Here is a 25,541-nt window from a genome sequence, read left to right as displayed (position 1 = left end):
TTGAACTCTCAAGCCTCTGGAAGGTGTTTTATTTGTTTGCTTTTCTTTTTAACTTTTTTTTTTAGAACAATAATGGCACATTTAAAAAAAAATCAAGAACTACAAAAAAGGGTCCATATCTTCGAGTCCAAGTTCACATTGTCCTGTGGGGTGTCCAGGAACTGGCCGCACACTCCATCCTGGCTGGATTCTGGCTCCTTGGAAAAGCACTGGAGCCTCCAGAAGCTGGCACGGTTTCCTCTTGGCTCCACTAGAGGGCAGCACTTGGCACAGTCCTGGGCTTCTGCTTCTACCAGGCTCCCAGGACCCTAGAAACCTCCTCCTCTCTCTCCCCAAAGCAGAACCAGGAGCTGGAGACATCAGGGAACTTATTTTGGTCCCCACAGGGGACTCTTTCAGGGACACATCCCTCCCCCGACCGGCAGGAGATGACACCCCAACTCAGCCCAGTTTCCCCTTGGGAGGATGGAGTGTGTCTCCCCAGTCCTGTCTCCACCCCAGCAGACCCCACAATGTTGCCTGTTCTCATGCACCAGCCACCAGGCTCCTTCTGCCACACCCTGTGGCCACTCCAGCAGGCACAGGAATGACAGCTGCTCAGTCCCCTGCAAGAGCTAAAAGGGCTCCCAGACCTTAGGCCCCTAGCTCTCAAAAAGAGGGGCTTGGTGAGAAGAGGGGAGAGAGCAAAGGGAAGGGTACAGAGCTGAGACAACAGGTGGGAAGAGAGAAGCAAGAGAGCTGCCCCAGGGGACAGGGCAGACTCCCCAGGTCTGCAAACAGCAAGGGGTTCTGGGTTGTGGGATCAAGTAGGCCTGGGCTGGGGGGGGGGGGCGGTGAAGGGTGGGGGAGTAAGAGGCAGTGGCTCTCTTTTGCCCTCCCGTCCTATCTCTGGTTACCGTGGGGACATAGGTCCAGGTGACAAGACCTCAGCCCCCCTCCCCCCAGAAAGGGAAACATCACACAGCACTCAGCTGGTCTCAGCCCAGTTCTCACAGGAGAGTGGGACACCCCCCAGTCCAGGCCCCACCCAGCCCTGACTCCCAATAGCAACTCCCTAGGGCTCTCCTCCACAGGCCAACTGGACTAGCAGCTGGGTGGGAGGGTCTGGCTGTCCTGGGGCCTGGCCTCCCCAGCTCCAGCCTGACCATGCCCTTGGCTCTATTCTTGCTGCTCATTCATTTCCATGTCAGACACCAGGATGTTCTTCTCAGTGGCCTCGCCAGGACCGGAGCTGCTGCGGCTGTAGCGGGCACCCTCGAAGGCCCCTCGCTCAACGCTTTGTCGCCGCCGGTAGAGGATGAGGGCTGCAGTCAGCAGTGCCAGGAGCAGTACCACCGCCATCAGTACCACCACCAGGGCCGCTGGGTTCTCAGGGAGCGCTGCTGTGGGGAGAGGGGAGGGGGGCATCAGGCCATTAGACCTTAGCCCTGTCTTCAGGGGACAAGGGGAAGAGCCAGGTGTGTGGCCCTGTCCCAGGGCAGCCTTCCACTCACCTGATGGTGAGAAGCTGTTCTCTTCAGCAGCAGGAAGAGGGAGGAGACGGTTAATAACAGTCATCATAATTATTGTAATAATAAGTTAAGCAAACACCTGAAAGCGCTTCCAGAATGTCACTGTAAGAACTCTCTTCATCCTGCATGACTGCAAGATCATACTATTATTTACATATGAAAAAACTGAGGCGAGAGTTCAAGGAACTTGCTCCAGATTGCAGAGCTGATAAGTAATGTCACCAAGGCTTGAACACTGTCCGTGTCTTCAACCACTGTAGAGTAACAGGGGCTTGCTGACCCCTAGGGTTTTGCTGACTAGTTTTTAAGGTAAGTCCCAGGGCCAGTCCTTCCTACAGACTGTTCCCCAAGGGAAAGTCTCAAAGTCTTGGTCTGTGGTCTGTTCAAGCCCTCTCATCCACTGTGTCTCCTACAGACTAAGAAACAACCCCTGGTCCCAACCCAGGCGCAGTTGTGCAGAGGTGGAAGGGACCATAACACGGGCTGCCAGAACACTCACCTCGAGGGAGCTTGCAGACAACGCCCATGGTAACATTTGTGCAGGCACCCGGGCGCCACAGCCCACTGCTACTCTGGATCCAGTAACAGCTGTTGTGGCTTAACATGCTGGGCCCCAGCCCCGGGGGGCCCCAGTTGGAGTAGTTCACAGCTGTGTTGTCCTGCCAGACCAGCGTGCCTCCTGTGGAAAGAAGGCACTGAAGGGGCATGGGGATGAGGCCAAGATGGAGCAGGTGCCAAGATGGGGTGGGGGCAGGCAGGAAACAGTGAGTGTTCTAGAACTAACCCTCCCTTCTCCCTCCCCAAACCCAGTAAGGCAGGACTCAGGCAGAGGGAATTGGCATCTCTCCTACCTGGTCCTGGCTTCCCTGCCCGCCCACCAGGAGCACCCACCTTTGGGGTTGAAGTTCATGCCCAGCCAGGCGCCCCGACTCTGGCCCTCAGAACTCTGCAGGTGCTCCCAGATAAACACATTCTCCATTTCATCCAGAATGGACAGGACTGCCCCACCCGCTGGACACAAGGGAGGCCCATGTCAGGACAAGCAGGTCTCCCTGGGGTGACAGAGCCCCCAGAATGATCCTAGTCTTCCTCTCTAGCATCCTGACTACAGATGGTCTAGGAGCCAGGCATTTGTGTGTGTGTGTGTGTTGGGGAGATATACTGTACATATGTCACGTATGATCTCTGGGTATTTAGAAAGTTGGAGGCTGAGGTAGGAAGATAAGAGAGCTCCAGGCCTGCCTGGGATACACAGTAAGACCCTGTTTCAAACACTGCAACAGGAGGACTTGGAGTAAGAGCTGCCTGTTGGTAGAGTATAGCAAGCATAGTATTCCTTCATGGGGTCTGAGCGTTCCAGGAGGTCACCCAAAGTGCCCATGTAAGCTGACTTGCCCCCCACCTACCTTTCTGGCAGCGCTGTAGCGCCTCCTTGTGGCCCAGTAGCAGCTCCATGTGGAAGGAGTAGCAATGTTCCCTGAAGGGAATCCACGCTGAGTCAGCCAGCCCCTGGGGACAGCTGCCATGGTAGCTTATCCTTCGGGGAGGAGGGGGCCCTGTGGGGGTGCAGGATTGAGAATGTGGCCCAGCATCCTCCCGGGACCATCTATTCCTTGCCCAGGCCTTGACCTCAGCTGGTGGCACTCACCTCTGGTAATCCCACACACAGCCCCCTGCAGCTTGGTGTCACAGCTGGTGGTACGCCAGGTGCCATCCACATCCACATAGGCACAGCCCCCTGACTGCTGGGGTTCCCCGTCCTGCCAGCTCACATAACTCAGTGGTTCCTCTGAGACCCAGGAGTACCGCCGGGAGCCCTGGGCAGGAGGGGACCATTGGGTGGGAAGAAGAAGGACAGTCAGTGAGGGGCAGTCAAGGCAGGGGGGGAGGAGGGGACAGGGAAGGAAATCAAGGTGGTGGACAGGATGGGGTAAGGGCTCGAGTGTTAGGAGCCCACCTCCTCACTGGCCAGCCCGATCCAGAGTGATGTGCGCAGCCCTCGGGCAGCCTGAGTAAGGAAGGCCTGGGTGTAGGGGTCGGGGACATGGGCCAGGCTGGCATTGAGGCTCTCGCACAGCAGGAGGGCATCGTGCCAGCGCAGTGGTTTCTGCAGCAGTCGGAAAGTGCCGTTGAGGTAGGAGAGCTCAGTGCCCGGGGCAGGAGGCGACGATGCTGGGGATGGGCTCAGGGAGGGGTCTAGGGGAAGGAAGCAGGGTTCAGACTGGATTCTGCCTTCCTCACCCATTCTCAGGCATGAGGCTGAGGGGGATCAGGCAAAGACCAGGCCTCCACTGGGCATGGTGCTTGGTACAAATTAACCCTGGTAAGTGTTCACCGCTGTTCTTATTAATAAGACATGCTTGCTAACAAGCAGAGAAGGAACTTAGGGCCTTCTCCTAGCCCTAACCAAGGAGCCCAGGGCAGGGGGCACCATGCAGAGAGCTGGTGGTGCCTCAAACACAGAACCTTAGGGGCCCTGACACCAGGCATGCTGGCATGTCACAAAGCCCAGTGTCCAGTGCTCCCAGGTGACCCTCCCTGCCCCAGACCTTCCTCCTGAGACCCCTCCGTTCTACTGCCTCTTCCTCTCACTAGCACCTGCTTTTCTGCTCACCAGCTTCCTAAGTAGATACCTGACTCCCTGTCCTACAAACCCAAGGGCTGGAGATCAAGGACACTTTGTTCACTCCTCCTAGCACGGCCCATAGCTACTAGTGCAGTGCTGGAGTTTCCCAGTGCACTGGTGACACGTACCTGTGCCCTTCTGGCAGATGAAGCCATGAGTCTCCTCTGTGCAGCTCCGATCATCCCAGCGGCCAGTGAAGTGGGCTGAGGGGCTGTGCAGGACCACCGCACAGTTGGTCTGGGGGGAAGGAGCTACTCAGGGAAGTCCCAGTGACTGCCCCTCTCTCATGCCACTGGCCCCTCAAAGGACAGCAAAAAGGCAGGGAGAGGGGAGATGGGGTGGGTGGAGGGCTGCATGCAGAGGAAGACAGAAGGATGGGGTGGGGGAGATGGGGTGAAAAGACATCCTCACCGGTTTGTTGCCACTGGGAGCAGGGCTGGGACCAGAGGGCTCCCCTGGTGCCCAGTTGGCATATAGCAAAGGCTCCTGCTCCACCCACTGGAAGTCCCTCTGTGAGGCATGGAGGCCAATCCAAAGGTCAAAGGTCACATTGGGTAGGCTGGCTGTGATGAACGCTACAGACCCCCAGAAGAGAGCCAAGAGTGATGGGGTGGCCCCTGCTTGCTCTGCTTTAGACACTGGGAGGAGGGAAGAAGGGGGAGGGGGAACTGTGTTGGAGAACTGGGACCTCCCCATGGGCTGGCCTATGGCCTACCTTGCTCTAAGGGGTTTGCAATGGTAACCAGCTGGGCCTCTTGCTGTTCACAGGAGAAATGTGCCTCTGACCACTTTACCCGGTCCTGGGGGTCCTGGCCATGGATTCTGAAACACTGTGGAATGGGAGGGGTGGATTTAGGTCCAGCTCCACCTTCCTGTCCTACAAACCCAGAAACTCTGTGAGGCCACCTCAGCAGTAGGTCCTTCGAGGCTTTGGGGCTGAAAGAGCAATATCTGGGTCTCCCTGGACAAGACTCCCACCCCCTTGACCTGGCACACAGGATTCACACACAGGTACCCACACTTTTCGGGATTATTTATTTATTTATTCATTTTGCAGGACTGGGCTTTGAATCCAAGTCTTTGTGCTTGCAAAGGTAAGTGCTCTTCGGCTTGATCCTTGTCTTCAGTCCCGGGGCGGGGGGAGGTGGGTGGGTTTTTTTGGGGGTACTGGGGTTTGAATTCAGAGCCTCATGCTTGCTAGGCAGATTTCTTTGGGCCACCAAAAGATCTACCACCTATGACAACAGCACGGGGGTTGAGCCAAGCCTTGGGAAGCCTTGCTTTCTGCTAACTACCCCCTGAGTTCTGTCTGAAATCTGTTATCTTGTCCTTTGAGCTTCCAGAATCATCTCTGGGAACTTTTTTATTTTCTACGGTCTTTTTAGGCCGTGATTTTGCATTTTTTCCCACTTTCATTACTTCCACAAGGTTAAAGAGACCCAGTGTGGGAGATCTTTTTTATCAAGTGAAGACTGCTTCTTCTTAGAAAATGAATGATTTTCACTAATTTTCTGCTAAGAGGCAGTGATGGGGTTTAAAAAAAAAAGAGGTATAGAAGTTTTGGAGCCATAAAGACAGGGGTAGGAGGAGGCAGGAGTCAGGTTCCAGCTCTGACTTTCTGGCCTCAATTTACTTTTCTGTAAAGTGGGAATAAAAAAACCTTGTCTGTGGGAATCCTCTTCAAAATAACAATAGCAGTGTGTAACAGAGTATGTCCATTAAGTGGAGTGTTCTCACTATTAATGATTAGCTTAAATTTGAGATAGAAAACTGTAAACCCAGAAATAATGCAAGAGTTTCTGGGAGGTTTGTCACCAAGTTCATGGATTTTATTTCATATAAGTAGTTCAGAGCCATGCTGAGTCCCCACTTAAGCATCTCATGCAATTAGTCATGGACGCTTAGAAGCGGCAAAGTCACACCAGTACTGACAAGAAGTAATAGCTAAAGGCGAGAGTATTCAGTTCAGTCTGGATAGTACTCATCCCACCCATGTACAAGTATGTTAAGCAGTACATTAGGCCTGGAACCAGCAGCCCTGACCTCTAGATGCTAAAATCTAGTGGGAGAGGCAGGTCCATAAATACTTTATCTATATCCAGATGCTGTGGGGGATGCAAAGGAGGCACAAAACTAGTAAAGCAAGGTGCTGTGGCCAGGTAGTGATGGACCCAACAGCCTCGTAGACTTCAAAAGTTTCTCACTAAAACCTTGTAACTGAAAAAAAAAATTTACAAATATTGAACCAGGTGCGGGTGGCTCACACCTGTAATCCTAGCTACTCAGGAGGAAGAGATCAGGAGGATCATGGTTTGAAGCCAGCCAGGCAGATACTTTGCAAGATCCTACCTCAAAAAAAAAAAAAAAAAATCACAAAAAGGGTTGGAGTGAGTGGCTCAAGGTCTAGGCCCTGAGTTCAAACTCCAGTACCATACACACACACACACACACACACACACACACACACACACAAAAGCTTCTTACTAAGCAGGAGAGTAACTGGTTTCATTACAATGGTGCTGATGGAAAAAGAGAACAGTTAGCCAGGCATGGTAGTACACACCTGTAATCCCACCATTGTGGAGGGTGAGGTAGTAGGATCTCAAGTTCAAGGCCAGATTTAAGTAAATAGTGAGTTCAAGGTCAGTCTGGGCTACATAGCAGGCCTCAAAAATAAATAAATAAACAAACAAATATATAAATAAACATTTAAAATGTTTTCCAAAGACTTTTTTGCCCTCTTGATCAGGTCTTCTGATTTGTTTTTGAGACAAATTGGGAAAACAGAAATTTACTAGCCAATTTTTAAACAAAAACCTTTATTTAATTGGTAGAGGGACTAAAAATGGGAAGAATTTCTTAGAAAGTCCAGCCAATGATGGGCAAATTTTTTACTTTTTTGGGGGGTGGGGCAGTGATACTGGGGTTTGAACTCAGGGTCTACACTTTGAGCCACTCCACCAACCCTTTCTTGTGATGGGTTTTTTTGAGAGAGGGTCTCTCAAACTATTTGCATGGGCTGGCTTCGAACTGTGATTCACTTGGTCACAGGCCTGAGCCACCAGCACCTGGATAATGAGGAGACAAACTTTATAACACAAAGTTTTTGGAGGTTTTTTGCTTGTTTGTTTTATTTTGGTGGCACTGGGATTTGAACTAAGGGCTTCATGCTTGAAAAGCAGGCACTCTACTACTTGAGCCATGCCTCCAATCCAACGTTTTATTTTGGTCTGTTGGTTTTTGTGTGACACCTTTTTAAACTACAACCATTACATCCATGATTTGAAAAAATTTGAACTTCCAACAAGAACAGTAAGTCACAAATCACAAAGTGTCAGACCAAGATTTTTTTTTAAATAGTGAAATAACAGAAAGATAAGATGATCTGATTCACACTGGAATATGAAAAAGTTAATCTCACAGAAGTTGAAAATAAAACAGTGTCTGCCAGAGGCTGGGGAAAGTACACTGGGAGGGAGGGTGGGGAAAGGTTGATGGATTGGTACTATTACAGTTAGTTAGGAGCTATTATAGATAACAATAATATACTGTATAGTTCAAAAAGCTAGAAGAAGGGAGTTTGAACACTTTCACCATAAAGAAATGATAAATGTTTAATGTTTAAGGTAAAAGATATATTTACCCTGATATTGATTTAAACCTTACACAATGTATACGTGTATCAAAACATTACATAGTATCACATAAATGTGTAATGTTTATATTAATCTATTTTAAAATAAAATTAAATTAAAAAATAAATGGATTGCAGAGAAAAATCTGAAGTATATGTAATCACATAGCCTTATTTAAAATTATTTAAAAATTCATAATTATTATAATTATGAGTAAGCCCATTTTCATATAATAAAGAATTTTTTATTTAAAAATATCATTTTTCATCTTCTACTTTGCTTTAAATTGTTTTATTCTTATGCATATTTTACTATATATTTATATATTTTTGTCTTTTTTGGTGGTACTGGGATTTGAACTCAGGTCTTTGCACTTACTAGACAGGCACTCTACCACTTGAACTACTCGTAGAGCCCTAATATTTAAATAGTTTTTATTTACATACATAAATAATATGTATCCTCACATAGTTTGGATATTTATGATCAATGTTTTGTTTTACTAATAAGATCTGATTATCAAACAGTTTGGCAACCACTGATCTAAAAAACTTGCCTAAGTATTAGGACCTTGTTGCTTGGAGGATTAGAAGGTGTTAACTACATTGAGTCATTTTCCAAATAATTTAGCCCTGGCCTTGGGGCCAAGTAAAAGAGAGGTTGGTGGGTAAAGTCCAGAGGCCATAACTCTGATGTGGCCAAACAGCCAGGACTCCTGAGGTTCAGTCCTCCCATGTTCACATCCTCCCCCATTGGCTCCCCTGGGGGTCCCCTCCCCACCTCCTACCTTGTTGAGGAACTGGTTCCAGCCAGAGGGGCAGCCCCCCAGGGCTGGAAGTGGCAGGTCTGGGGGCTGCGTCTCCCCACTGCTGTTAGTACGCTTGCAGATGTAGGGCAAGGCTGTCAGGCACCTCTGGTCCCCCCAGTCCTCTGTGAAAGGGGAGGGGAGGGTGGTCACCCAAGGACAGGGCAGGGCAGGGCTGGCAGCACTCTCGGCCTCATGCTCACTTTCAGGCTGTGTCCAGCTCTGAACTCAAGTTCTCTAGCTTGCCATGGGGGCAAGCCCAACCTTGTCTGGGTCCAGTTCTTCTTGAATTTGGGAACAAAGAGAATGAGAGCAGCCAAGCTCACGCCTGAAATCCAGCTACTCAGGAGGTGATGGTAAGGAGGATCATGGTTCGAAGCCAGCCCCAGCAAAAAAAAGTTAGCTCGAGCCCATCTCAATCCATAAGTACAGTGTGGTGGTAAGAGCCTGTAATCCAGCTATGTGGGGGCTGGTATGTAGGGAGGATTATGGTCTGAGGCCAGCCCCAAGTAAAAACATGAGATCCTACCTGAAAAACAATGGGGGCATCGCTCATGCCTGCCTACCAAGTGCAAGGCCTTGAGTTCAAACCCCAGTACGGCCAAAAAAAAAAAAAGAATAAGAGAGGAAGAGAGTGGTTGACTTGATACCCCCAGCATAGACCCTCTCCATGCTGACAGTGCTCTCTCTGTCCCCTGTGCCCTCACCTCGGCTGGCAGTCATGTACACGCACTTCTTCTCCTTGCCGATGGGCCGAGGTTTGCCCGCTGCCCAGGAGATGAAATTTATAATGGAACCATCTGCCCATCTGGAAAGGCACAGAACAGAGGTGACTCTAGCACTGGCCCCCTATATGCAGCAGAGGGGCTCATGTCAAAGACTTAGTGGCTAAAGACTGAAGACTGGTGCCACACAGCTTAGTCCAGCCAGGGACCCAGGGACCCTGCCTCTCCAGGGAAGGCCCAGCCCTACCCCAGGCACTTACTTCTCTAAGATGCCTGAGAACTTGAGAACAGGGTTCAAGTCCCCTGAAGCATGCAAGGTGGGCACTGGATGCTGAGTCCCCATGGGTCATCATACTTTGCCTGTGTCCTGAGAGCTTTGCTCATAACGGTGACCCCAGGCATAAGAAGTGGGAGCTGCTATTATTTGGTGCAAATGTGCTGCATGCTGTGCTGGACTTCAATTCTTTCTTTCTCTCTCTCTCTCTCTCCCCCTCCCTCCCTCTCTCCCTTTCTCTCCCCCTTCCTCCCTCCCTCTCCAGCGCAAGGATTGAACCCAGGGCCTCACACAATAGGCAAGCCGAGGCGCAGAGGTGAATTCAACTTCAGGTTCATCTGTCTCTGCGCACCATCAGCCTCCCCACCTCTAGCTTGAGAGCATAGCTCGCCAACTGCACATGCACCCCTATCATCCCTGCTGCGGGCCAGAGCTCCCACCTGAAACGCCCGTCACTCTCAGAAGTGTGCAAGCCGATCCACCAGTGCTGCTCCTGGCCCCGGGAGAACTGGGGAAGAGGGGTGGGCAGGTGAAGGTTGGCAGCTTTCCTGTCCTTAGCCTTAGCCTGCCCACTCTCAGCCTACAGCCTCCTGCTGCCTCCCGCCCACCTTCTGCAGGTTGTGCCCCAGGAAGTCCAGCTCCTCTTGGCTGTGCACAGAGGTCAGCTCAGCCTGGAACCATGTGCAGATGCGCTGCGCCTGGTCCCACGTGGAGTGGTGCTCGAAAAACTTGTATTCTGCCTCCTGGAAGCGCACCCACTCCCGCTGGCCTGTGGGAGCAGCGCAGGGGTGGGAACAACAGCCAGGCTGCAGCTGCCCACTAAGTCCCAGACAGACGTGGGGGGGGGGTGAGGGGACGTGGGGGGGGTGAGGGGGCGGGGCAGACGGCAGGCAGGACATTGAACCCAGGACAGGACAGGTGCCAGGCCCCAGGCTTGCCCCTCCGAGGAAATCAGGGCTGCAGTGTCCAATTCCAGCCAACTCAATCCTCTCTGGGCTGGAGCCCTGGATCTGGGCCAGAGTGGAGAGCCGGTGGGCTGGGGGCCTCACCTGGCGGGCTGGGGGCCTCACCTGGCGGGCTGACATCGGGCTCCCACACGTCCCTGCCTATGGGAAAACAGGGACAAAAATGCTGCCAGAGAAAGGGGTCTTTCTCTGGGATCCCCAACCCCACTGCTGCCCTTTGCTGCAGTGTGTGTCGTGTCCAACCCCTCTCCCCCTGCTGCCCCAGTGCTACCCCAGTCAACCTCGAGGGATCTTGCAGATCCAGTCCAGCTGCGTCTCGCATTGCATGACCACCCACTGCAGAGAGGCCAGGTCCAACACTGCACAGCCCCGGATGTCATCGTCGTCATGCCGGCTCCGGTCGAAATTGTGGTAAGAGAACTGGAGAAGGGGTGGAAGAGGAAAGAGTGATGTTAAGGCACAGAGCGCAAGCTGCCTCATCCCCAGGATCGGTGACTAAGGGGCCCGACCTGAGCTGGGAATCCCTCTCCAGCCTGCTTTCTTAGGCTCGGGCCTGGAACCTGCCCATCCCAGGTTACACCCTAACAGACAGTCCCCACCCACAACCAAGCCCCGTCTGTCTCCCAGGCCTGCCTCCTCCAGGGTTCTCACCCCAAGGCCATCACTCCAGTGCCAGCTCTGACCCTCCCTAGGGTCCCGACGGTTCAGGCCAATCCAGAACCAGTGCTGTTCATGGATCTCGGGTTCTGATTCACTTCAGCCCAACCAGGGTATGGGAAGAGAAGAGAGGGGAGGTGAGAGCAGCAGGGGCCCAACACAACAGTCTGGTCACTATCAGCTGTGACCTGGGCAGTCCCAAGTATATGAAGACTGTCCATCTGGGCTTTACACTGACCCACCCAAACATGTTTTTTTTTTGTTTTTTTTTTAAGTCCTTTCCCTGGAGATGAGGAGAGCTGAAGCAGGTGCCCAGCTCAAAGGACAGTGACCTGGTTCCCCTTCTGGTGCCTTCCTCATGAGAGGCCCTGCCCAGCAAGATTCTGCATGTGTTTACTTTAGGGAGGTTAGGAAGCTGATGGCTCTATAGCAGAGACCTCCAAGCTCTGAATCTAAATAAAGCCAGATTCAAGTCCTGGTTCACTATGGACCTGCTCTGTGGCCTTGGAGCAAATAACTTAAACTCTCTGTAAACCCTGGAGGGTCACTGAGAATTCCTGTGCCACAGGGGTGTTGAGAGATTTGAATGAGGATGGTGTGTTTAGCACAGTACCTGGTCCATGGCTAGTGGTGATCAGTGATAAACTATTATAATTGCTGGCCAGATGACATATCTTGATGATTGGCAGGAGGAACTAAGATAGAACTAAGACCTCAGGAAGCCTGTATCCATTTGGATTTTTCCCCAAAACTAAGAGCTATAAACACTGTGTGCTGTAGAATACAGTATGCAGAGCCCACAGGACAGAGATGGGGTCCTGGAGGAAACCCCCCACCCCCACCCTGGGCACACCCAGTTACAGCTTTTCTTCTCCTATCTCTCAGGATGGCTTATTGAGGATCATGGAATATGGGAAGTTGTGAGATAGGCAGGGAGGTTGCTCAACTTGGATCAGTTTATGGTCTGCCATAGAATGTTCATGCCTTGGAGTGGGTGTTGCTGGCTCTGTGTGGCTGGCAAGCAACATAGTCTCCTATGAATGAGTGAATCACACCAGTGTGTTCACCCAAGACTCCAAGGGTCCCTGGCTACTTGAGGGGACAGGATGGTCCTGGCACTTGTGACAGATCCACAGCTCATTCCGAGGCCTTAGCTAGGCCACTGGGGTCACCTTCACTCTATCCACCTCCTGCCTCTGTGCCCAGCAAAACCAAGAGTCTGGCAGCCATGCCTGCCTCCATGCATGTGCAGGCAGCCTTCCACCCCAGGCTCAGTACCCGAAGATCTTGTTGAGCATGTTGGCCACAAAGTGCTCCTCCTCATAGCTGGCCAGGCTCAGCAACTGGGCCCCCAACTCCTGGCAGGCCCCCTGGGCCTGGATCCAGCTCTTCTTGTCCTGCTGCCGTGCTGAGCTGAACACCTGCAGGAGCAGAGTCCAGTTGTGTAAGCTGTGCCCACTGGTCCACCTCCCCAGGGAGCACCTGCTGCCTTCCCCAGGATAGCAGAAGCGTGTGCTGTGGCCTCAGTACTGAAGAAAATCCTGCTTATCACGGGAGGGACTGGCACTATCAGCTCCTGGTGAGAACCCCTGCTGTTCTATCCCCTGATCAGGGAGGAGATCTGGGCTCCAATCCTGCACAGCCACAGCTTGCTGTGGACCATTCCCTTCTCTCTCTCTGGATTTCAATTTCTGCATGTAATAAAAGACCTTGGACTCTGTCCATGGCTCTCAAACCAGGCCCCACCCAGACCTACTGTATCCAAATCTCCACAATGGACAGCCTCATGGATTTTATTTTTTATTTTATTGTTTATGGTGCTGGGGCTAGAACCCAGAGCCTTGCACATGCTGGACTAGAAAATTTATTTTCATTTTATCAGGCTCCTTAGGCAATTCTTAAGAACACATTGGGGCCTGCCTTTGACACTGATGATCCCTATGTTTCCTTCAATTTCTCAAATATTTCCTGAGCACCTACTATGTGCCAGACCTGATGCCACTGACAAGTTTCGTTAGAAATTACCCTGTTTAGCCAAGCACAGTGGTTCACACCTGTAATCCTAGCCACTCAGGAGATGGAGATCAGAAGGTTTGTGGTTCTAGGCCTGGGCAAAAAATTTCATGAGACCACATCTCAACCAACAAAAAACTGGGCGTGGTGGAGTATACCTGTCATCCCAGCTAAGAGGGAAGTGTAAATAGAAGGCTTGGGCATAAACACAAGGCCCTATCTCAAAAATAGACAAAATAAAAAAGGGCTGATTGCCTGGCTCAAGTGGTAGAACACCTGTCTAATAAGCACAAGGTCCTGAATTCAAACTCCAATATGGCCAAAAAAAGAAATTACTCCTGTCTATGGTCTGAGGCGATGTCTCTGGATCATGGATGTTCCCCCTGGGCCCCTCACGTTGCTGCCCCTTTGCTCTTGTCCTCCCTTTTGCCCCCTCCATACCAACAGACTGTCCTACCTTATAACAATGCCGGAGTTTGGGGTCTGAGGCCCAGCCCTGGGGACAGGAGTCAGTGAGGCTGGGTGTGGGGTCCGGCCCAGGCAGCTCTGGTGTCACTGGTGTGCCCAGGCTCTGCCGGCAGATGTATCGAGCCCGGAACAAAGTGCAGCTCTTCACCTCCCACAGACCCATGGCACTACCAGTGGCCAAGGCCACACAGCCCCCACGTCTGTACCCTGAAGAAGAGAGAAAGGAGACCACGTGCTAAGGAGGACTCACCTCCCTGCAGGGAACTGTTTCAGTCCTGGCACTGGGAACTGGCTTGACCATCTCTGCAGGGATAAGCTTTGTGGGGTCGAGGTGAGACCGCAGACGCTCAACCTGTCTTATCATGTACCTCATTAGATAATGGAAAGGGTTTAAAGAAGCAATCAAGGTGGCATTTTAATGGTACTAATAGCAAATGCTGTATTGTGCTCACTATTGTATGCACCTTAGCTATATTTCCCTTTCCACATATCAGCACTTTCCATATATTTAAGCCTCACATCAACTCTACGGGGAAGGCGCCATTGTCCCCATTTGACAGGGGAGGAAACTGAGGCTCAGAGGATACCTGGCCAGTAAACAGCAGCATGAGGTCTTAGTGGGTGCACTAAGTTTGGCTCCAGAGCCTATGCTCCTAACCAATAGATCACGCCATACAAATGGTTCATTTCCTGGGAAGCCCTGGGCTCTGTCCTAGAGGGCAAGTCAGTCCACCTGGGTCTCCTAGCTTCCTCAAGGCCAATTGAAGATGTGAACTGACTGAACACTGTGGGGCAAGCAGGGCCCACCTGGCTGGTCCCGATTCCAGTGGGTATACATGACTTCATCCCCACTGAGCCAGCGGAAGGAGCCAGTGCCATTGAGGTCCTGCAGGGCCGTCCAGAAGTACTCGCCCTCCCAGTTGTAGATGAGGCTGCTGACAAAGGCCTGTTCGAACCTTCGGGAGACAAGCTAGTTAGGGCAGGGGCACCCTGTCCCAGGTTGGATGTACACCCGGCCATGGAATGTATAAGAAATGTTGGATATACAACTTGCTCAAGGAAGTAGGGACACCTGGGTGCTCAAAGAGCAACCAAGTTCCCTCTTCTACTGTCTACACTCCTTGAGAAGAGAGTACAGAAAATCAGACAGAACCAAGGCCTGTCCTTCTTTGGCATCCAGTTCACACCTGGGCCTGCCCCTACCCTGCTCCATCCTGGGGTCATTTAACAGATGAAGTCTTTCCTGTGACAAGATTTCAAAAAGATACTAGAGCCCACTGTAGCTCACTCCAGGCCCCATGGACATGATGGCAGCATGTTAGCCCATTCAATGAAGGGACTACATTAGGCCAGGACATGGGCAAGGGCTGACCCTTCCGGTACCTGTTGGTGATGGTAACAAGCTGAGAACCATGGTCAGTACACAAGCGCCGGGCCTCACTGTAAGTCACTTGGTCTTCTCCCAGCCAGTAGCAGGATGGGCTGTGCCATGTCCAACCCTGGCTCAAGAGAGAGAACAGAAGGTGTCCGTGAGGAGGAAGACTCCACCTTTGCCTGTAAATGCTAGGGTGGGAGATGCCTTCAGGGGCATCACTGAATATGTACAGGACAGAGGGGACTGGTTTGACCTCAGAGAGGGCAGTGCCTGTTCTGGGTTTTGTACCTGGTCACTGCCTACTCTCCCTCCTCCCCACAAATATCAGACCAGGGTAGAAGCATGGCCACAGGCGGCTGATAGGCCCAGTCTACGGCCTGGCTTAGAAATGTATGTGGCACTTAAAGCAAGAGGTGCAGTGGGAGACTGCCAGCTGGCTGGGGAACCAGAGCTCAAAAGCTAAGGAGAGGTGCCAGGATGTAGAGGGGACTGAGTAGACCTTAGGGCCTAGAAAAGCTGGAGGGAGAAGGCAATTGAGGGTGGGAGACAGGTAGTGGTAACCCTCAGTGAGGAACAGAAAAGAGACCACCCCAAGCACAGTGTCAGCTCCTGGGCAGTGACAGGAGCCAGGGCAGAAGAGATGCACGTGTGATGTGTACATGGAGTGCCATGTGTCCAGCAGGAGCGATGCATAAACCCCTAGCCATCCCTGGCCACATTCCAGGCTGGCCCTGGAGCCAGGAAGTTAGCAATGCCTCTCCATCCCCTACTTCTACCTCACCCAAGCCAGGACAGAGCCCCTGGGAGCTGGGCCCCTCTGCTCTCTCCTTCCTCTGACAGACCGTGATCACCACTATCCTGGCATTTCCTGTTCCTCCCCGGGGGAGGGTTTGGCTGCCGGTGGGTTAGGCTGTGGTAAGGGGCAAAATCCAAAGGAAAACATAGTGAAGACCAGACCAACAGCAAAGGGCTGGTAGGAGGAGCCAAAAGGCCACAAAGTGTGCTTTATAAGTCATCTCGCCACACTCCCCTACTCACACTCCTGCTGGACTGGGTGGTGGAGAAGGCCTGGAAGCAGGAATGCGTAATCACCTACTCACCATCGTCCATACACTCACCCATGGACTCACTCTTCATTCCTAATCCCCTCCCTCCCTCTCAGAGCCTCTTCTAGAGCCTGGTGGGGCTAGGGAACAAGAAGGGAGAGGCCATGCCCACCAAGTGGACTCACTCCACCAGAGGTGAGGAACAAACACATGCTGTGTCAGACTGAGGCATGTGCCAGGGAGGCAGGGGAGAAAGAGGACTGGGGTACAGAGAGCCACCCCCAGCAGCCTCCTCCCACCGTGACCGAGCCAGACTCAAGTCACCCCTGTATCCACCTCCTTGTCCTCTGCCACAGTGGGAAGTGGCTTCCCATGGACACAGGGCTCAGGGATAGGGGTGGGGACCTCTGCTTCTTCCCACAGCCCCCACCCCTGCCCCACCCCATCCGATCCCACTCCTTCAGGAATGAGCAGTTAGAGAGCTAGAGAAGAGGCTGGGTGCTAGGCAAGGCTGCAGGATTCTTTCTGCCTCTCCCCACCCTGGGAACCCTCTGGCCGGCCCCACCCAGGGCATCTCCAGAAACACCCTCACCTTCCGGCAGCCATGGTCCTCCTCAGCAGCCCCCTGGCTCAGCTGGCCTGCCTTCTTGCAGATGGAGGGCAAGGACTGGTTACAGGGACTGTCATTCCAGCGACCTTCCTAGGAACATATGGTGAGGGAGAATCTCACCCCAAATCTTCCCCTTCCTCCAAAACTCCAAAACCCTCTGTGAATCTGGATTCTAGACCTGGCCCTGTCTCTTGACTTGCTGTGTGATTCTGAGCAATTGGCCTGACTTCTCTGTGTTCAGTGGGGAGGAGAGGGTTAGTTCCATAAACCTCACAGGTAGACAAGAGCACAAATAGTTGATGTGTAAATGCTCTGTAAATTTAACAAGCACTGTCTAAAGACAAAAGGTGTCCCTTTAATTTAATGATGGCTCATTTTACAAACATCAAAAGCCAACTGGCTAAGATTATTAGAGTAGCTGAATAGTATAGACAGATGGAATTCCCAAATGTACAGTAACTCCCCTCCCCAATCCACATGGGATGTGTTCCAAGACCCCCAGTGGATGCCTGAACCCATGGATAGTGACAGACCCCATGCACTATATTTTATACCTATGATATAGTTTAATTTTAAATCATAACAATAAGACACTACCAGTAACTGACAGAACAGCTATAACTATATGCTGTAATAAAAGTATTTAAAGCTTATGAGTTGTTTATTTCTGAAATTTTCCATTTATATTTTTTAACTGTAAATGATCTCAGGTAACTGGGACCATGAAAAGCAAATCTGTGGGTCTTACCCACCACCATACTACTGAAGAGCCAGGGAGAGCAGAAGCTGCTTGTGCCCAGACCCAAATTTCAGCTGACGAAGGTGAAGGGAAATTTAATCTAAAATCTCCTGAGCCCTCCCCAGCATTGAGTTTGCTCCATCCTGAAGGCACAGAGTTTGTATATCCCAGCACCCAGAAAATGCCTAGCATGTAGTAGACACTCAATAAAGAATTGCTTTTAAAATTTTAAATAGTTTTCCCAAGGCAGATGGCTCTGCTGCTACGGTCCCTGGCATTGCATCTGATAGCAGAATGTCCTAACTGTCCCAAGATGGGCAAACTGTCCTTGTGGCTTTGTCTCTTTTTAAAGAATTTCTTCTCTGCTTAAAGTCATACATCAGTTCCTTTTTCCACCCACAATGTGTTTAAGTCAAAACCGTGGCAAACAGTCATGACCCCATAATTTCTAGAGAAGATAGGACCCTGAGCCTAGTAGAATCCCGGAGGGCAAGAGCTGACAGAGAGCAGACCTGCTCCAGGAGCCTCCCCATCATGTGGGTTCTGATGCCACCTGCCGTCAGGGAAGAAGAGCAGCTGGCGGGAGACCAAGAATGGTCCAGGCAGTGTGCCTAAGGCTTCATGAGAATTAACTATGTTAATCCTCCCAAGGGCCTCCTGATAACTTGGCAAGGGTGACTCAGCTAGTGGGGGTGGGGTAGGATTCAAAGCCTGGCAGCCGCTCCTGTGGAGGGAAATATGTGCAGGGGTAGGATCTTCTCAAGGGACAGTGTGTAGAAGGGAGTTCTGGTATTGGGGCATCCTTCAGCTGGTGTAGTACCAGGAGCTGGGGGTCTGGGGGAAGGGCCATGGGTTTGGTGGCTCTGTGATGGGGAAGGAGGGTCTCACCGGCCCCCAAATGGTGACACAGTCCTCCAGGCTGTCCCGAAAGTTGTTGGGCTCAAAGGGGTGCCAGTGGGTGAAGCTCACGAGGCTCCCGTCGGACCACTCAAAATTCATCTGCAGTTTCAAATCATTGAGGCCGATCCACAGCTCCTCCACCTCTGGGGGTGCGGCAGGAGAGGAGGGTAGAGAAGACACTGACAGGTCAGCCTCAGCCTGGGCAGAACCAGATGGACAGGAGACAGGTCTTGCCCTCCAACTCAGACTTGAGACTGAACAGCCCCTCACCTTGCTTGATTTGCTTGGTGATGAACTCCAGTTCGGCCATACTATGGATGCTAAGCAGGTCACCTCCACCCCGCAGACATGCCTTCTTGGACTCCTGCCAGCTGCGCTTCTCAGCCTGCAGGCGGTAGCAGTGGCCCTGGAAGGGCTGCCAGCTTGGCTCGCACTCCACCTTGACATTGGCCCACCTGTCTGCAGAGAGTCACATGGCTAATGCTCAGAGACTGAGAGGCCCAGCCTGGACACCAGTCCACTGGTTATCAACCCAGGCAGGGTCTCCAAGTCACCCCCTTCCCAAACATGTCCCACGTCTGCCTTCCTCATCCGGAACAGTGTTGGAGATGCTGAAGAAAGACTCCTTCATGAGTGCTGGAGGCCTGCGGCCAACACCTAGGTGGTGGTGAAATGGGTTGCAACTCTAAGAAAGAAATGGGAAGGGGATCAGGACACATCAGCCCCCTGGGCTTCAGTTTCTTCCTCTGTAAATGGGTTTCTCTGTTACTAGAATCAAACTTAGCTTGTAGCACTCTGCATAATAAATGGAACCCCCATTATTCTCTCAAAAATATTCATTGAGCACCAACTGCGTGTTGGCCTGCGTCTTGGATGAAGAGAATGTGAGGAAAAGGACCTTGGGCTAATAATGGGACTCAATATAGCCCACCAAGAGTCTGAGGTTGTGGTGAATGAGCAGCCAGGAACATCACGGAGTGCCTAAACTCACTGCAGATTGGCCACACTTCCTGGGTAGGGGTCCTCCCCTTGCTCCTTCCTCTACTCCCAACTCCTCTGTCTGCACAAGGCCCACGTCCATGCATTTCAGATTCACCCTCTAGGGACTAGGATCCAAAGGCAGCTAAGGCAAACAGGCCCTCACTTGGGTCTTGGCAAGAGAAAACAGGACTTCTCCAAACCACCCACGATGTCAGGCTTAGGCAGGATTCCACCTGGCCAGGCAGGAAGGCATGTGCCCACTGGAAGCATCACCCTAAACTGGGATTCTGGGACTTGGTCCATCCCAGCTGGCCGCTGGGTGCTCCAGCCATACCTTTTCCTTGGAGTCCCCAGGCAAAGTGGGTAGACTGAGAGCTGGAGTGGACTCATTCCTTGGCTCAGATGGTGTCAATCATCTTTTGTTAGCCAGTGAACTAAGACCCGAAGTTGCAGCCCCTGACAGAACCAATTTTAGTAGCTGTTGGAGTGGAGGGGGCTCAGGAAGGAGCAAGGGAGTTCAAAAAATGTGGAATGCTCAGGAAATATGGATGCTTTCTGGGCACGAAGGGGCCTGCCTTTGAAATGACATGTCTTATTTGATGAGACCTGAAAGCAAAACCCATCCAACAACTGCTTATAGAGCTGGGTGCTAGGGGGAGGGGAAGAAATCCCAGGCCACAGACTTGTCTACAGGTCCTGGAGGCTGGAGGAGGACTCACCATAGGGGCCATATTTTCCTTATAAAAATCTCCTTTGCTACCCACTCAGCTACAAGACTATCCAAAGGCAGTAGCCCCTCCTGCCTGTACTGATAAACCCATGCCACCTAGAGGCACTCCGTGGTGCCAGGCCAGGTCTCCAGCCTTATTCACAACACCCTTGGCAAGGTGGATATGTTTACTTTCAATTTGAAAGTGAGGACTCTTCACCGCAGAGACTAAGCTGCTTGCCCAAAGCCACACACCAGTAAGATCCCCAAAGCAGGCTCTGCCCTTTGCTCCAAACTCCCCCATCTCTCCCATGAGGGCCCTAGAGATATCTTTGTGAATCACACAAGGGACTAAGACAGTCCCTGCCTGAAAATTTTGCAAAGACTCTGCACAACCTACCTGACCCCACCCAAACTTCGCCCAGCAGCCAAGCCCCTTCAGAGACTGGCTGCAACCTGCCTTTCTGAACTCTGCTCAACACATGCCCATAAGCCAGTGCTTCTCAAATGGTATCTGCACATGAGTCACCTGGGGATCTTGTTAAATGCAGGTTCTGATTCAACTAATCTGGGGTGGGGCCTGCAGGTCTGCAGTTCTAGCTCGTCCCAAGCGATGCTGTACTGTCCTCAGCCTGCATGTTAAGTAGTGTCTATACTGCAACTGCATGGCAGATTCGCCGTTCCTCAGAGGCACTGTGCACTTCCACGCCTCCACACTTTGCACATGCGCTTCTCCCAACACTTCTCTTTGCCTTTTAAATTTATGCTCAACTTGAAAGGTGCAAGCCAAATGTCACTTCCATAAAACCCTTAACTCACAGAAGCTTAATCAGGTTCGTCTCTAGCACTTATTATACATATTTCTAGAATAGCCCATAACTCAGGATATTCTAATTATGGGTTTTGGCATCTTGTCACCTCCAGCAGACTGTGGTTTCCACAGGTCACAGAGAATATTGCCAGCCTTTGACACACTTCCCAACAAATGTTTCCCGAATGAATTAATGGCACATTCTAATTTGTTCAGACTTTAGCTGAACAAGTAAATAAGAATAGAGAGGATCAGAGCCACCTTGTGCCATGGAGGGAACAAGAGGAGAGGCTGAGCCATCTTGGCCGTGACCCTGGAGTCTCACTCCTGCCCTGTGGCCTGACCTCCGCTCACCTGGCGGGGTGGACTCGGCTGTGGCATTGGGCTTCTTCTTGCACACATAGGGCAATGCAATGCTGCAGTCACGATTCTGCCAACCGCCTGAGGATTCAGTGCGAATCACTCCACAGTTCTCTTCACTCGGATTGTCTGGCTGATCTGTGGGGTGGGTCGGGTGCCAGCACCGCAGGAGAGAGAAGCTGACCCTGGCCCCTGGAGCCTTCTGCCTCCCTTCACTCCCCGGAGAAGCACAACCCTCAGCTCCAGCTCCACTGTAGGGTCCTCCTACTTTCTATCCTGGGTCTATGCTGTCCTGAACCCCATACTCAGCAATGTCCCAGTCCTAGCCTCCCCAGCCAGGCTCTGGGTGCACTGTCCTGAATGCTGCTATGCCCTGCTCAAAGTTGTGAGCGGAGCTGAACCCAGTTCACTCACCAAGCCCTGGGATGGGGTGGACCCACCTGCCTGAGAAGAAGGGGCAGATTCTACTTACAGCCTAGTCCAGGAGGGGGTGGAAATCTGAACTTCACCCACCCCCACTGAAGCAAGGTAGAAGGAGGGTTCTCTGAGTCCCAAAACCCATGCCTCACCACTCTCCCAGTTGAGGTACTTGAGAGGTGAGTTGTCTGACCACTGCCAGCCTCCACTGGTGTCCAGATCATTAAGGCCAATCCACAGCGTGGAGCTGTAGCCAGTGAGGAGCCCTGGCAGCAAGAGGGGGCACTGAGAAGAGGAAACCCTGTCCTCAGCGCTCCCACTCTCTCCCCTAGCTCCACCCCTGCTAACAGCATCCTTTTCCTCTCCATCCCCCACAGAGCAGAAAGGGCACAGGGCCCTCCACCTGGGGGAGCAGGTCTCAGTCTTCTGACACCCTGTCCTGCCCTCAGGGTGGCCCAGACCCCAGCCAACCAATTCTGCCACAGCGGGCTCCTCCACCTCACCATTGATGTAGGTCTGCTCATGGATCTCAGTGATGCTCAGCAGATCTGCCCCCTGCTGCTCGCAGCTGGCCCAGGCCTCCCTCCAGGACAGCGTGGACTGGAAGTTAAACTGGTAGCAGCTATCTGTCAGCTGGTCCTTGTCCCAGAAGGTCTCACAGTCGTTACCTGCCACCCAGACAGATAGACAGTGGTCCTTCCCCAGCTCTCTCCCTCAGCCTATACTGGATCCTTTAAGAGTGTAGAGACCACTCACACAGGCTGCTCTGCATAGGAGGCATAGCTTCTCATCCAAGCCCACATTGAGGCCCCTCCCCAATTCCTTGCCCCTTATCACCAGCCTCCCTCCAGGTGTCTGCCCTACTCAGCCCCCACTCTCACTCTTGATGGGGCAGAAGCCCCAGCGCTCGTCTTTGCCATAGTCCTGGGTGGTGGCACACCACAAGTGCCCATCCTCACGGCCCGTGCTGGTGCAGCCATGGAACCACTGGTTGTCATATTTGAAGGGGATGGTGCACGGCTTCCCATGGGAGTTCCCCTGGATGGTGTAGACCTCTGCAGGGAGCAGTCAGACCCTTGACATGTGGACCCCATAAGCTGCCCATCCCCCTCACCCCTCAGAGAACATCCCCTATAACCAGGGGCCTGGGGTTGGGCAGGGGTCAGCAGAGAGTGGGAGGGGGCAATGGGGCCAGGCAGCAGCTTTAAGGCTTCTTCTGCTTTTAGGTCAGCCCAGGGGCCTGGGATAGGTCCATGGCATACACCACAGAGCAGGAAAGGGGCTGTCCAATTCCTTTAGCACCTATTCAATACTGAGTTGGGTGAGAAGGGCTCCAAGTCACCCACAGAGGCCTGAGCTCTCCGGAATCCCTACTCAGCTACCCAGCCAAGGGGCTCCATGTGTCCTCTACAAGTTCTACCTTGGAACTTGGGGTAGCTTCCAGGAGAGAGCCCTACCCAGGGATGGAGCTTCTCAGCACAAAGAGGCCCCTCACTGGCTGACTCAGTCCCCCTTCACCACCAAAAACATCTGTGTGGTGTTACCCAGGGGTCCCTCCTGGCCAGTGGGACTGGGGAAGGGGATTTTCATTTAATTTGGGGTTACTCATTTTTGTACTGTTTCAAGTCTTTACAAGCAGTACTAATTTTGCTTTTAAAAAAGTAAATGCTTTGAAGTTAATTTTCCTAATTATTCAGAAATGTTTCTGGTTACAATTAAAAAAGTAACTGTCAAGGTTCCACAGAAAGCCAAAGGCCTTGTCATCCTGGATGGAAGATGTCCCTCTGTTGCTCTAGTCCCCCTCACACCAGGGACTCCACCCCTCCCCTGCAAGCAGCCCCTCACCATAGTAGGGCCGAGCACATAGATCCTCTTCACTGCCATAGATACGCCACTGGCCACTGCGGGTCTGATCACCACGCTCAAAGGTGCCAGGTTTGGATGCATTGCTGGTGCGGCCCCCCAGAAGCAGGGACAGCTGGTCCCCCAGTGTCCGACAGTGCCAACGAAGACTCAATGCCTCCCGGTCACACTCATACATGCCCAGGGAGGCTGTCGTGTTGGTGCCTGGCCAGCCTGTGCCCAAGCACTGCATGGCACCCAGGTTGAAGAGACGGTTCCGGGAGACCCACTTCCAGCGCTGGGCTGAGAGACTGGCATTGCAAGATGAGGTGACTCTGACCTGTGTCCCCTGAGCCTCCAGACAGCCCTGCAGTCCATGGCTGAAGATGAGGAAGACATCAGGTTCTGGAAGGGAAGGGAGGACATGAAATTGTCACAGGGACTCTCTGGCCCTTGATGACTAGTATTTCTCTTACATGTCAATCACTCAGTCTTCAGTGTGGACCCTTGCGAAGTTGGGGAGAGAGGCGGTGCTGCTACACCTTGTGCTCAGAGGAGGCCTGGTCCCCTTCTGATCCAGCTCCATGCCCACCTGGAGGCAAAACTCAGTCCTCTGTCCCACCCCCAAAGCAAACTCAATTCTACCCAGCAAATACAGCAATGTATACAGTAGTCCTCCCCTCCCCTGCTGTTTCATTTTCCTCAGTCCCAGTTATCCACAGTCAACTGTGGTCCAAAAAATATTAAGTGGAAAATTCCAGAAATAAACATTGCATAAGTTTTAAACAACTTTTACTGTAGTATATTGTTTTAATTGTTCTTATTTATTTATTATTTTGCTGTACTGGGGTTTGAACTCAGAGCCTCATGCTTACTATACAGGCACTCTACCACTTGGATCCCTCCACCCTAATTTTTCTAATTTAGTATTAATTATTGTTGATCTTCTACTGTGCCTAATTTGTAAATTAAACTTTGTCATGTATGTTTAAGGAAAGAAGATGATAGTATATACAGCAATCAATAATATCTGGCTTCAGGCACCCACAGAGGGGTCTTGGATCCCCTGTGAATGAGGGAGGACTACCATTCTTTTTAGAAGATCTTAGAAGAGGTGTTTGCATAACATAACACATGGCAACCTCAATCTCAGTACATGTCAGTTTTTCTGCCAAATCTCTTCCCTTGGACGTACTTTGTCTCACTCTTTCCCTTGTCCCTCAGCTTCACTGGTTCCATCCTTTTCTCCTTCTAGAAACTTCCCAAGCCACTAACATACACACCCATAACTATTTCACATCGTATTTTTTAGATAACACAATTTAGCCCTTTGGCTCCTCCATGTGCCTCACTAAGCAGACTCCTCTGTGAGAGCCATGGGGAAAACACGACCCCAGCATACTTCACAGATTAGGAAATGAGAAATGAGATTGAACTGGACAGAGACAGAAAGCAGATTAGTGGTAGCCGGGGGCTGGAGTGAGGGTGATGGGGACTGAAAGTGACTGCTAAAGAATACAGTGCTTCTTTGAGGGGGTGGTGAAAATGTCCTAGAATTAGACGATCATATGAATATGCTAAAGCACAATTAACTTTACATTGTAAGTGGGTGGATTTTATGATATGTGAATTGTGTCTCAGGAAAGAAGAAAGGGAGAGGAAGGGGAGGAACAAGAGAAAAGAAAGAAAAAAAGAGAGAAAGGAGAAAGAGAGGAAGGAAGACAAGGAAAGAGAGAAAGAAAAGAAAAAGGGAGAAGGAAAAAGTGGGGGGGGGAAGACAGACTGAGGCTTAGAGACATGAAATGACCTCCTCACAGTGCCACCCAGACAGTAAGTAAACCCAGGTCTCCCTGACATTCACATTTCCCCATCTTCCTCCTGTGTGCCAGCTGTACACAACATATATGTACTGCACACCCCATCTGCACGGAATTTTTGTACCCAATAGCTCCTCAGGATAACGTTCAGATTCTGGCTCTAATACTTAATGTGTGATTTGGACAAGGGCTTAACCTCTTTCTGACCCAGCTTCTTCATCATAAGACTACTGTAGAGATGAAATGAAACAACAG

At 51.6% G+C, this 25,541-nt stretch overlaps 1 protein-coding gene across 6 annotated transcripts in view; it reads right to left on the bottom strand.

Annotated features, from left to right (window-relative positions):
- The window catches only part of Mrc2 (mannose receptor C-type 2), a 55,287-nt gene continuing 29,746 nt past the window's right edge, over nt 1-25,541 (bottom strand). Inside the window, exons 2-30 of one of the 6 annotated variants that reach the window (XM_074045361.1) lie at nt 23,473-23,874; nt 22,509-22,682; nt 22,131-22,295; nt 21,780-21,893; nt 21,205-21,348; nt 18,620-18,808; nt 18,338-18,492; nt 16,693-16,800; nt 15,063-15,178; nt 14,487-14,635; nt 13,669-13,886; nt 12,477-12,619; nt 11,193-11,295; nt 10,823-10,961; nt 10,647-10,682; nt 10,185-10,345; nt 10,017-10,084; nt 9,285-9,385; nt 8,560-8,702; nt 4,853-4,967; nt 4,549-4,712; nt 4,266-4,374; nt 3,469-3,707; nt 3,160-3,328; nt 2,918-3,067; nt 2,403-2,522; nt 2,011-2,190; nt 1,494-1,514; nt 1-1,379 (exon numbers count right to left, since the gene is read on the bottom strand). In XM_074045361.1, coding sequence (XP_073901462.1) covers nt 1,159-1,379; nt 1,494-1,514; nt 2,011-2,190; nt 2,403-2,522; nt 2,918-3,067; nt 3,160-3,328; nt 3,469-3,707; nt 4,266-4,374; nt 4,549-4,712; nt 4,853-4,967; nt 8,560-8,702; nt 9,285-9,385; nt 10,017-10,084; nt 10,185-10,345; nt 10,647-10,682; nt 10,823-10,961; nt 11,193-11,295; nt 12,477-12,619; nt 13,669-13,886; nt 14,487-14,635; nt 15,063-15,178; nt 16,693-16,800; nt 18,338-18,492; nt 18,620-18,808; nt 21,205-21,348; nt 21,780-21,893; nt 22,131-22,295; nt 22,509-22,682; nt 23,473-23,874 — 4,316 coding nt within the window. In that variant the 3' untranslated portion in view covers nt 1-1,158. Of the gene's footprint in view, nt 1,383-1,493; nt 1,515-2,010; nt 2,191-2,402; nt 2,523-2,917; nt 3,068-3,159; nt 3,329-3,468; nt 3,708-4,265; nt 4,375-4,548; nt 4,713-4,852; nt 4,968-8,559; nt 8,703-9,284; nt 9,386-10,016; nt 10,085-10,184; nt 10,346-10,646; nt 10,683-10,822; nt 10,962-11,192; nt 11,296-12,476; nt 12,620-13,668; nt 13,887-14,486; nt 14,636-15,062; nt 15,179-16,692; nt 16,801-18,337; nt 18,493-18,619; nt 18,809-21,204; nt 21,349-21,779; nt 21,913-22,130; nt 22,296-22,508; nt 22,683-23,472; nt 23,875-25,541 lie in introns of those variants that run through there. The other 5 variants (XM_074045360.1, XM_074045363.1, XM_074045362.1 and 2 more) reach the window with 5 other exon arrangements.

The sequence above is a fragment of the Castor canadensis genome, chromosome 11 (genome assembly GCF_047511655.1).
Source record: "Castor canadensis chromosome 11, mCasCan1.hap1v2, whole genome shotgun sequence".
In the NCBI taxonomy this organism is placed as follows: domain Eukaryota; kingdom Metazoa; phylum Chordata; class Mammalia; order Rodentia; family Castoridae; genus Castor; species Castor canadensis.
This window is presented reverse-complemented; position numbering and strand designations above follow the sequence as displayed.